The sequence below is a fragment of the Pyrus communis genome, chromosome 9 (genome assembly GCF_041283825.1).
Source record: "Pyrus communis isolate YQ-2024b chromosome 9, ASM4128382v1, whole genome shotgun sequence".
Classification (NCBI taxonomy): domain Eukaryota; kingdom Viridiplantae; phylum Streptophyta; class Magnoliopsida; order Rosales; family Rosaceae; genus Pyrus; species Pyrus communis.
In genome coordinates this window covers 15,960,138-15,972,952 of record NC_142573.1, presented here as the reverse complement: position 1 = coordinate 15,972,952, position 12,815 = coordinate 15,960,138, and the positions used below count along the sequence as shown (strand labels likewise).

Below are 12,815 nucleotides of genomic sequence, written 5' to 3'. Positions count from 1 at the left end.
CTTTGGTGCAGATTCCCACTTGGACTTCGAATTAGATTCTTCTTGGAAAGGAAAATAAATCGCCACCAAGGCCTATTTAAGCCTACCTTAAGTAGGGGATTAAATCAACTTCAAAGGGCAATTATTTATCCCTACAAGAAAGAGAGAAAGCTAGAGGATATTTGTTCCCTCTTCCTTAGCATTCTTCTTCGCTTGCCTGTGCAAAGAACCTTCTTCTGTTTATTTCTTTGTCTTCTCTGAGCCGCACTAAGGTTAGAAAAACTTGATTTTCTTTGTCTTTTTCTTAGATGGTGCTACTGTTGAGCAGTCATCGGGGTTGTGCGACACATCGGCTGGCAGGGGCCAGGAATTGGCTCGGCATAAGTGAAGAGGTGGTGTGGCAAAGGTCATGGCTTGGCTAGAGCCAAGGGCTAGCTCCACATGGGTCGAGGAAGTGGCATGGCATGGGTCATAGTTTAGGCAGCCACGTCTATGTTGCTTGCCAAGAAGGAGAAAACTGCTTGAGTTTGATTCCTTAACTGCTGTAAATTAAGCAATCATAGGCGGAGCTACCAAGATCAAAGCTGCTGAAGATGAAGTGTCAGATGGGCAAATTGTTGAGTGTGAAATGGTTGTTAATGGTAGGATGGTTCCTGGAAAGCCCAAGGTTATCCAAGGTGCTAAAGTATGCTCTATTTAGCTTGTGTCAGATTTTGATGACCTTTGTATAAGTTTATCAATTTGCTAGAAATAAACTACTTTCTTCGCTTTACTCCATCTTCATTTTTCTTAAAACTTTGCTTACTTGAAGTGTCTTGCAAAACTTTTACCCATAGAACCGTTGTTTGGGTTCACTGCTACGAAAAAATTTGATTATTCCATAAAGTCATTATGGCCGTGAGTTTTGGATTTTTAGGCATTAAGTTGTTGTGTTCATTGTCGGTTGTTACCTCCTGACCATTTGCTACTTAGCTGGTCTTCGAGTATTCAATCATTTGAGCTATGTGACCTGCATCATAGCTTGATAAGGATTTGTGGAATATGAAAATTGTTAACTAATCACAATAAAATGAGTAGTTGTGTGGAAATTCATAGGCAACTTGCCCATTTCAGCTGAAGAATAGACCCAAATGGGTGTCGGAGAATTAATTTATCCTTTTGCACTAGAGAGCAAACCCATATGGGTGTCGGGAAATTGGTTTACCCTCTCACACTGAAGAGCAATTAGTTTACCCTCTCGCACTGGAGAGCTTACCCATATGGGTGTTGGGGAATTGGTTTACCCTCTCACACTGGAAAGCAATTAGTTTACCCTCTCATACTAGAGAACTTACCCATATGAGTGTCGAGGGATTGCTTTACCCTCTCGCACTGGAAATCATACTCATATGGGTGTCGGGAAATTAGTTTACCTTCTCGCACTAAAGAGCAATTAGTTTACCCTCTCACACTGGAGAGCTTACCCATATGGGTGTCGGGGGGATTAGTTTACCCTCTCGCACTGAAGAGCAATTAGTTTACCATTTTGCACTAGAGAACTTACCCAAATGGGTGTCAAGAAAATTGTCTACCCTCTCAGACTAGAGAGCAATTAGTTTACCCTTTCGCATTGGATAACTTATCCAAATTGGTGTTGGGGAATTGGTTTACCCTCTCGCACTAGAGAACTTACCCAGATGAGTGTCGGGGGATTGGTTTACCTTCTCGCACTAGAGAGCAATTAGTTTACCTTTTCGCACTGGAGAGCTTACCTAGATGGGTATCGGGGGGATTGGTTTATCCTCTAGCACTTGAAAGTAAGTAGTTTACCTTCTCGCACTAGAGAGCTTACCAAGATGGATGTCAAGGAATTAGTTTACCCTCTCGCACTGGAGATCAATTAGTTTACCCTTTCGCACGGGAGAGCATACCCAGATGGGTGTCGGGGAATCAGTTTACCCTCTCATACTAGAGAGCTTACCCAGATGGGTGTCGGTGGATTGGTTTACCCTCTTGCACTGAAGAACAATTAGTTTACCCTATCGCACTGGAGAGCATACCCATATGGGTGTTGGGGAATTAGTTTACCCTCTCACATTGGAGAGCATGGAAGTCGTTGTTGTGAACACTGATTTAGAAAACTGGACTACTAGACAACTGAAATAATCCTCAGCCTATGAGGTCTTGTTTGGTAATCTGCTTGAGGCTTCAAACTGCTCGTGGAACCCACGTAAGGGTGTAAGTGGGAAGCGCAATGAGCTACTTGCAGGCTGCGGTGTATGTGGTACGTTCATGGTAGGCGAGCGAGTTACTTGCAGGCTGCCAATTGAACTTCAGCAGGATTGAGTGACTGCTTTTCTCCGCCCGCTGTGCTGCCTACTCCGATGTGAGGTGGTATCAGAGTGTTGCCCTAACCATGAATATATGCTTGTCCGTTGGCCTAATCGAGATTGCACACTCCTCCGCACGTTAAGATGAGAGTATACGTTATCATGGAGGCCTAGGTGAGAGTATACACTGCCAGAACGCTTGACTCGTGGCTGGTCGAGAGGTTTTTTTATCGAGAGCTATTGGAGATGGTCATTGTCTGCCCTTGTCTTGATTCAGGACACGTCATCTAGGGTACGTTGCACCTTAGTGCGCTGCAAAAGTTGATTCACTAAGGTCGTCTGATATGGGAGGACGCTTGTCAACTCTATAATTTGTCAAGACAAGTGTTGTTCGTCATGCGGGATAGAAGAGCTTGGATGGTAGGTTTCTCCATGGGTGGTAGAAGTGTAATGGACTCCGGGTAAAAAATTTAAGCCAAGATAGGTCAAATCAGCAAAAGCTAGATGTGAGAATATCGCTGGTTTAATCGTTGGTTCAAAAATCTGAAGTCAGGACGGTTGAACTGATCTTGGATTCGATTGGGCAACTAGTTGGGCCATGAGAGTGGGCTAGATCATAGGTGGGGTCGAATTGCAGGAGTGCGTGGGTGTTGAGCCTTTCCTCCTCTTGGTGGGGCTTGGGCTTGCATGGTGTTCTAGGCTTGCGAGTCTTGAGCTAGCTGCACTGTAACAACTGCTACCTTGTGGGCTTGCTGCTTTGCAGCTGCTCACTGTATTGTTGCTCATTGAGCTACAGCTGTCCTTGCTTTATAGCCTAGCTGCTATGGAGCTGTCCCACTCCCCACTGCCACAGGAGTTGCCATGGCTACCAGGGTAATGGTGCTTCATGGTGGCAAGGCTACTTCTCTTGTTGTGGTGTGTCTTGTGGATCGTTGTGGTGGGGCTACATCGGGATGTCCATCATTTGATATGGGTCTATCAACGTAGAAAGTTCCGTTCATCATGGTTTCTGAATTTCCCGCCATTGTATTTTTCTCCTACATCTATTCAAGGAGTTAAAAAAATTCTAGGAATAAGAAGTTACAAAAAATTTACGAACGAACGAGAAATCATAAACTTTGAATACGAGAGTCTTCTTCAAATGTGTGAATCAAACTCTCAATGAAAGCACCAATTTGTGGATGTAAAGTTCCGCCAACTTTTCCTTTGACGAAAATGCACCTGTGAAATAATAACACAATCAATTAAGGCCAAAAGCCTTACACGCCCATGATGAATGGGGGGGGGGGCTTTGGCCGAAGAATCTCCAATGGTAAAGTTAGAATTCTGAAAAGAATATGTTTAGGAGTTTGGGAGTAGCAAATGGCTCAACATTTTAGTGGGGTAAGTGGGGTATTTATAAGAGAGTGGATGGCCCTTAGGGTGAGGAGTGGCTGGCCCTTTATGGTGTATTTGGGTGACAATTGCAAGATATTATGTGAAATAATATATTGCAATTAACATGGCAATTTTTCCTAATTTAAATAGGAAGTTTTGGGAGTTATCTTTTGAATAAATCCATAAGGGATTGATGAGGAGTGATGAGAGGAATGTGAAATAAATTCTATATTGATCATCTTTGACTCTTTCTTGATTGAGTCATTATTGTCCGTTGCATGCGCGTGGGTCGAGGGTAATCTCATCCTTTTTGTCCAAAAATCCATGTGTCATCTCCACGACTTTTGGGATTATTTTTTGCTCCACAAGTTGTATCGTTGAAATTGGCTTCGTATTGCGTATCCAACCAAAACAATTGATTCAACAAACACTTAGAGTTTATTATATACTTCAAATGTAAGATTTGTGGTATCCACAATATTGATGAGCGGATTCGTTCATTGTATTCTTCTATGGTCGAGAAGTGTAGTTGTTAAAATCATCAAAATTGGAGCTAAAATAACCGTTAAATTGTGATTTTTCGTTTCTAAATGTCGAATGATTTTGTCCTGATTCCTTACCCCCAAAATTTTTTTCATTTTTTTTATTGTTGGCAAATGTAATTCAGAGTATATAAAAACAAGTTTGACAGTTTAATTGTTGAAATTAATTTTGTAGATTCCGAAAATCATCGAAAGAATTAAATATGCCAGTCATGTCCCTGAACTTTGCCCGACGAAATAGTATATTTGCCCTACTAATTATAAATCCTGAAGCCTAAACTCTAAATCATAAAATATACCTTTGCGTGATGAAACTTGCTGAATGATTCGTTATGTAAAGAATGCCATATAATGTGCCAAGTGTTTTCTCTTGGCACGAAAACTTAACCCAACGACATAAATTTTGCCTATCAAATAGTATTCGTTGGGCAAAAGCCTTTGAAGAAGCCAACACGTTGACTCTTTTGCCCGACAAACCTTTGTAATATGTCGAGTAAAGGTGTTTAGTTCGACGAAAGTACTATTTTTGTCAGGCAAAATTTTATAAGATAAATTAATATATAGTAACTTACGGCAGTGTCTCCATCTCTATCAAGCATGCACTACCAATTAATCTTTAGGAAAACTAATGAAAATGGCTTTAAAAGTTTTAGTTTTAATATAAAAAAAACCATGTTATAAGTTTTGTTTAATGATTAATACAAGGCCCATATTAAAGTAGTCCAACTAAAAATAGCCCAACCATAATAAATTATGATTTGTCGATTTTACCCTTGACCTTTTTAGTTTGAGTTCCAGATTTTCGTTGTTAATGGAGTTCATCGTTGTTTTGCAAACCTTGTTCTTTTTCTTTGAAACAAAAATATAGATCCTCATGCTATTTAATTTATATTTTGTATTATTTCGTTGAAATGTGATCATCGTTATTATTCATAGTGTATTCGAGATACTATTTTTTAATTTTTCTTCGTCAAAGGAGTTCATCGTTTGTTTCTCCAGAAAATAAATTTGAGATTTGCATGCTATTCAATAATAACGACGGGTCACTGTTTCTAGACTGTAAAAATAAACTGTCTCTGGATTTTAAGTAACACTATTTATGGATCAAAATGAAATAGACACACTATTTCTTAAATGTAAGCTAGAAAAGAAATAGTGAAATTCACTGTATTTGGATTCAAAGCAAATTAAGCATCATGTTTCTTAAATATAATCAACTGATGCATGAAAGAAAAGAAACAGTCAAATGTTAAAACATAGATTATTTCTGGAATTTAAGTCACTGTTTCTAGAATTTAAGTAACTTTTTCTGGATTTTGGTTATTTTATTTCCAGATACAGTGCTTGTTTGTGCACAGACAAAACAGACATTGTATCTGATTCTTTTTTCCAATAACAGTGTTATGTTTTGTGTTCTCCAGAAACAGTTTTATGTTTTGGTTCTTTTTTCTGCCTAGTTCAATAGTGTTAAAGGATGAGTGACTTAACAAACTGCAGCAAGTGGGAAACCAAGAAAACATAATTTCAAGTCCAACCTCGCAGTTCCAGGAGTCGAAACAATTTCATTTTAAAAAAGTCAACAAACAAACCCGAGTCAATAGGTAGAAGAAAAAGTCCTCTATAATAAAGGAGCTATTGTCCTCTGTAGATGCGTCCATCCTATGATTCTACAATCCAACCCCTTAACGAAGTATCCTACATTTCTTCTTCCAAATTCCAAATTCCAAATCCTGCGTGTCTGGTTTGGGCGATGAGCCTCTAGAATCTTCACCATGGCCAAACCTAAAGCTCCGAGGCGATCGATCAACTCCCACACCGTCAAACCCATCAACAAAACCGTCAGAAAAAAGTCAACAAACAAACCCTGCTGTGCTCGAAGCATTAGACGTAAGGGAGTTGATGTCCAAACCAACATGGTTGTCATCAGGATCCTGGAACTCTTGGTTTTCGAAGACATCAAACTCGACACCGAAGATGTTGTCGGGGTTGCCATTGTTGGAGAAGTTGAAAAAACCCAAGTGCTGTGTGGAGCTTGCACCGCTTAAGCTAGAGAAGGGTGAGAAGAGGATGGTTTTTAATTAAACTTTGAGCCATTTTGGTTAAATAACATTTTGGGATGGTTTTTGGTTAAATATATGTTGGCCCAAGCCCTTTTCATTAAAGCTCCCTTAATCTTTTCCCAATTGGATTGAAAATTAGAACAATAAATGAAAGGGGGACAGTTTATAAATCTTAAATGTAGAAAACTAGTAATGACTGGAGCTACCTTAGTTTTAGGAATCAATTACTGAAATTAATTGACGAGATGTCAGTGTGATTTCTTGTGAGATGGTTGATAATGAGAGTTTTCTTAATTATATAGGTCACCCCTCACAGAACCGATAGCTGTTTTTTTAAGAGAGAAATTTATTTGTTATGAACCAACGATAGTATCTAGACTAAGGGGGTGGGGAAGAGGATTAAGTCTTACACTGGGTGATCAATTATTAGTGAATCGAACTTAAGATCTCTTACTTACGAATAAAGAAAAATATCACTAGACCGTAGTTCTAAATGGTTTTAAAAAAGAAATTTTAGAAAGCAGAAAGAGTGTCTTTATTTGGAACTGCTACGTAATCAATCATTTTACTTTTATTAGGAATGAGCCTAACTTTTTGCTACAGTATATAACAAGACTAACCAGTGTGCACGCCTGAGATCTTATCATTAAAAAAAAAGGATAATGTTATTTATACACTTATTTTTAGTTCTTACATACTTTTATTATTATTTTTTTTATCATAATTTACTTCAGTTTATTTAATCAAACAATCAAATATCAAAAGAAATACGTAAAAAATAAAAATAAGTATGAATAACACTACCCTAAAACAAAAGGCATTATAAATTGGAAGAATAGAAGTTTACATGCAATCAACCGGAAGAAGTTTCTCTGGTTCAGTCTGACAGTTCAATAATTTTTGGAAGTAGAATTTTCTCCTTTCATAGTGTCTCTCATCTTCCCTCATTTTCTTTTTAGATAGTTAGAATTAAGTCACATTAATGTCTTGTTTTGTTTTGTGGAAAGAAAAAGATAAAAAAAGAAAGTATAAGGGGGACACAAATAGAAGGTAAGAGAATCTTATTCCTAACCATTGACATATCTATCTATACACACACACACATATCAAAGAAGAAATAATTTGAATTTTGAACCCTCTCCAACTTCTAAAACAACTGGAGGAAGTTTCTCTAGTAATATTTATTATTGAACCTTTCTGAATCAATTATTTTTGGTGACCGTCGCGTATAACGACCCGACCTTGCCATGTTTGTAGCACGAGATCTGCACATGCATGCAGAATGAGTATATGCATGTGGTGGTGCACCCAAGAGCACATGTCCCATGCATGATATTTATGTTCATCTCTCATGAGACATTAGAGATGGCAAAAGATAGGATTGGGATGCATGACTCATATGGCATCATAATAAAAAGATCACGATTTCTATTGTGCCTGAATAACAACCACAAAAATAAATAAATAAATAAATAAATAAATATAAAAAAAGGAACAGAAAGAGAAATAAGAACTTTCCCAACTTGCCAATGGAAAAATTAAAGTATAAACTATAGGCTATAATATTCACACATTTTTTTATTTTTTAACATTTCACATATCTTTGTTAATTTTTGTACATTGATCTTTTTTAATTTATTTGATTCGACAACCAAATATCGAGAGAAGTGTGTGATAAGTAAAATTGAGTGTGTGAATATCACCACCCTAAACTATAAACCAAGGAACTAGATTTGAAACCAAAACAAAAAGACCCATTAAACGTTTGTTTTGAAACACCCCCAAATATGTCTGTTAGCGTTGGACATTAGGAGCTCATTGGAGTCATTTGGGGCAAACAAATTGCCAACGTAAAACCAAAAGAGCCTTTACTACTTTTTTTGGAAATAACCAATGATACAAGTGATAGCAATGGAGAATTAATTTAATTTCCATTTTCCACCTTTGATTGTATTTGGCAAACATAATCACCCTTCTCGTTGGAGAAGAAAATTGAAAAGGGATGCATTATTCAATTAAAGCGTAACATGTGTTACAAAATTTTATTATGAAAATTTCAACTTGACAGAGTCTATCACGAGTGGTAAAAGTCCATAGCCAAGATTTTTCTCTTCCATATGATTCCCACCAGGTGTCAGATGTCAGATGTCACTGATCGTACAAGCCCTCAGTTTGTCCAGCATCCGTCTCCCACCCGGTGTTGTCCCGTCCACCTCCAAACCCTTCCACCCGAAACAAAGCCAGCACCCTGATGAACCTTTATTTCATCGTGCAATCCTTTGTTGAGCAATGAATTTCATAATTTCGTCACGCAATGTCTTTTTTCACGAGTTTTGCGTGATGATTACTGCACGATGAAGATTTCGTCGCCTAATTTCTTATGCAACAAAATTTCTCTTTGCACAACCAAGTGTCCTTCGTTTCGGAAACTGTTAAATGTAGTAGAGAAACCGTGTACACTACTAATTGTCTTCTTACATATATAGTTATATATATGGATGCCTTAATGACAAGAGAACTCTAAAACGAAAACCTGTTGGTTCCATAGACTTTAGAGAAGCTTCATCACTGTCAAAAAGGGGCAATTTGGTCATGTATAATGGGGTTGTTCTGTTGTGAATGGAGATTAGGACTAAGATTGAGAGGAGGAGGTGTGTTGATTAAGATGTTTTTCTAATTGGAGGAGAATGGAAGTGTCCCCTCTTCTCCTCAAAACTCCTTTGGTTTGAGAGGGTACTAGGCCTCTCCATTCCCATATTATAAAGACAACATGGTCCTTTTCATTTTTGTTCCTTCCCCTGTCCAATGGACATACCTTACCCTCTCCTTTATATAGATTTTTGTCTCCTTCCTCACTACTCAGCTAACAATGAAACCTTGATACAAAACGAACACCCTCTTCACCACACTATATATCTCTAGTTAATTATATATATATATATATATATATATATATATATATATATATATATATCTAATTCTATTTCACGTCCGTGATGATATATAAAAATAATATGAAAACAAAACAGTATATTCCTAATTGCACAGTAGAATCTATCTTCACACACTCAACTTGTCATATCTCTCTCAACTGGGACACATTACTTTACTGAAGGATAAAGATTAACATAAAAGTTTGAAAGAGAAATGGAAAAGAAAACACAAACTAATAGATAACTTGATTGATTCCACTTATTAATTCATATGGGAAGGGCAATTAATTACTAAAGAGAGACGCAATTAAACACTAACCAAACAATTACGTACTAAAGAGATAGATGAGCTTTCTACCCAAAAAAAGAGAGATAAAGGAACTAATTAAGACAATGCGTGAACTTGTTTAATTTTCCAGAAACATATCAATAGCTTTGTTGGTACAAGGGCATATTTGAAGCACGTAACCCACCAAACTAGTTGTTGATAGAGTGATGATATTTATATATTAGGGGCTAACTATATTTCCCACCCTTTATGTTTGGGATGATTTTCAAAATGGATCACGAGGTTTCAATTTGCTCATATTGCCTCTTAAAGTTTTGAAATTGTATCAATTTATACCTTTGACTCATAAATTATTTGGATCTTCATTAAATTGATGACATGGTTAACATGTATGCCACATTTGCACCACATAATCTAAAAAGCTCATCAGTTTAATGCATAACTAGATGTTCAAATATAGGAAAGGTGTAAATTGCTACAATTTCAAAATCTTGGAGAGTAATATGAGAAAATTAAAACCTCATGGTTCAATTTAAAAATCACCTCAAACTTTGAAGGTGTAAAATATAGTTAGCCCTATATTCTACAAATAAATGCATGAACTCTCCAAATAAAAATTAAAAAAAAAGAAGAAATACATGTAGTAATTTTCTTGAAACTTCTAAGCACATGAAATTATATTTTGGTTTTAGCTTTCCAAACATACCACTCTATTGCAAGTGGTCCTCTACCACAATGATGAAGAGCAACGTTGTCCTTGCATCATGGTGTGGTTCAAACTCAATCGGCTCCCTAATCTAATATCTACTTTAACAAATATATGGTTTGAACGAAAAAAAAAAAAAAAAAACATATCACTCTGTTTTGGGGTGGAGGGCTTGGGCAACATGTCACTATCTTGTCCGCCATCTCTATATATACTCACTAAACCTTATCTTTCTTTTATATCATCATTCTATGTTTTCAAGCAACAAGTACTACCACCATTATACTTGTTTCTAACCCTATCTCCAAATCTTCAGAAAACCCTTAATTTTCTTCTAACCACACAAAACATAGCCCCCATCTCTCTCTCTCTCTCTCTCTCTCTCTCTCTCTCTCTCTCTCTCCAGTTGAACACAAAAACTCTACTTATCAATATGCATGCAAGACTCTCGGATGCCTTCAAATCCCACCCTGTCAACCTCCAACTCAAACACCCAGATTTCAACTCAATACGTGAATTGCCAGACTCCTATGCATGGACAAACAATGATGATCACTACCCATCTTTCCTAACCTCGTTTGGGGCAGACGATTCTGTTCCGGTCATCGATCTCTCTGACACCAATGCTCTTAAGCTCACAGGCCATGCATGTAAGACTTGGGGAGTCTTCCAAGTCACTAACCATGGCATCCCACAGAAGCTTCTTGATGACATTGAATCCGCAGGCAAAAGCCTTTTCTCTCTACCAGTCCAGCAGAAGCTCAAAGCTGCCCGATCGCCAGATGGCATTTCCGGCTATGGTTTTGCTCGGATATCTTCGTTTTTTAAGAAGCTCATGTGGTCGGAGGGTTTCACTATTGTTGGCTCACCAGTTGACCATTTTCGCCAACTTTGGCCCCAAGATTACGACAAATTCTGGTATTAATCACATTAATTCAATAACATCAGTGGTAATATATATTCTTCATTTGTTTTTTTTTTTTGGGTTCTTCTTTTGGGTGGAGAATACTATATGGCCATGTAGGCAAAATGCCTATTTTTCTGTACCATAATGCAAGTTGCAAAAGATTACAGTGAGAGCTATGGACCCACTAAGAAGATTGTGCGTGAGAATATCCAACATGGCCTCTTTGAGACTAGGAGTTTTGAAAGAGCTATAAGCGTATAATTGTTCTTTTGACAAATAGAAGTGTTTTGTTACTGCTATGACAAAAAATTTTTTTAAAGTAATTGTGGCTCGTAAAAGTACTTTCTGAATGCTTCTTCAGAACGCACGTCTGAGTGTTGTTTCATAAAGGACTTTGATTTTTTTTTAATTATTCATTTTTATGTAAATATTTCGTCCCATTTTTAATAAAAAAAAACTTTTAGCAAAAACGGTTATGAGTGCATGTGCACTCTAGAGATGCAGTCCCAAAGAGACTAAATCTTCTTAATATCAACTTTGTCAGTCATCTATTATACAATGTTTTGATTTTTATTTTCTCTTGTTTTGTTCTTGCAGCAATATCATTGAGGAATATGAGAAAGAAATGAAAATGCTTGCTGGGAGGTTGATGCGGCTTATGCTTGGCTCACTAGGCATATCCATGGAAGATATCAAATGGGCTGGCTCGAAAGGTAAATTCAAAGGTGCATCAGCTGCCTTACAATTGAATTCTTACCCCGCTTGTCCAGAGCCAGATCGGGCCATGGGTTTGGCTGCACATACGGATTCTACCCTCCTCACAATCCTCTACCAAAGCAACACTAGTGGTTTGCAAGTGCTTCGGGAGGGCACCGGGTGGGTCACGGTTCCACCAATGCCCGGTGCTTTGGTGATCAACGTTGGTGATCTCTTCCATATATTATCTAACGGGTTGTACCCAAGTGTCCTTCATCGGGCAGTAGTGAACCGGACCCAACATCGTCTATCCATCGCTTACTTGTTCGGCCCCCCGGCTAGTATCCAAATCTCACCCCTATCAAAATTAGTAGGTCCAAGTCATCCTCCTCTCTACCGCCCAATTAGTTGGAATGAGTACCTTGGCACTAAAGCAAAGCATTTCAATAAGGCACTTTCATCGGTCAGACTTTGTGCTCCTCTAAATTCATTAGTAGATGTAAATGATCACAACAGCGTAAAAGTCGGCTAGATAAATAAATTTTTTACATTTTCTACAAAGTAAGTACTATATGTTGGTGTGAATTTTCTGCATTTTCCCAATATATTGGTTGGCCATGTTCTTGGGGATTCTCGGATTTCATGTCTTGGACCACTGTAGGCTGCAACACAAAAAAGGAATAAACAAAATAAAATTAGGCATTACATTCCAATGGAAAATTTAAATAAGAAAATCTGCAAGAGCAGCAAATGCATCAAATATATTAAATCAAGTCATTTAAAGGGATGCAACAAGGAGCCCCTTCTGGCTGCTAGTGTCCTTTGTCCTAGGGTTTGAAAGAGATAGAAGGAAAATTGCTCAATTTGAATATTCCAATAAGAGACATGTAAAACGACATTTTATCTATGCCCAGGATACAAAGGGAGATCCCCTCCAAAGAATAAGACATGTATCAAAATAAAAAGGGTAAGTTGCATGCATACTAATGCTAGCTAGATTAAATTTGTAAACTAAAT

General features: G+C 37.7%; 1 protein-coding gene across 1 annotated transcript; it reads left to right on the top strand.

Annotated features, from left to right (window-relative positions):
- The first annotated feature begins 10,451 nt into the window (after positions 1-10,451).
- Positions 10,452-12,428, top strand: LOC137740815 (gibberellin 3-beta-dioxygenase 1). The gene is made up of 2 exons (XM_068480620.2): positions 10,452-11,113; positions 11,700-12,428. Exons 1-2 carry the CDS (start codon positions 10,629-10,631, stop codon positions 12,328-12,330), a joined length of 1,116 nt encoding a protein of 371 aa, XP_068336721.2. The 5' UTR covers positions 10,452-10,628; the 3' UTR covers positions 12,331-12,428.
- The last annotated feature ends 387 nt before the right edge of the window (positions 12,429-12,815 follow it).

What these genes read in the sequence shown, in the direction of transcription:
- LOC137740815 (XM_068480620.2), top strand. Translation starts at nt 10,629, where the DNA reads ATGCATGCAAGACTCTCGGATGCCTTCAAATCCCACCCTGTCAACCTC. An exon ending in CAAGATTACGACAAATTCTG is followed by an intron (nt 11,114 to 11,699) that starts GTATTAATCACA and finishes TTGTTCTTGCAG; the next exon opens with CAATATCATTGAGGAATATG.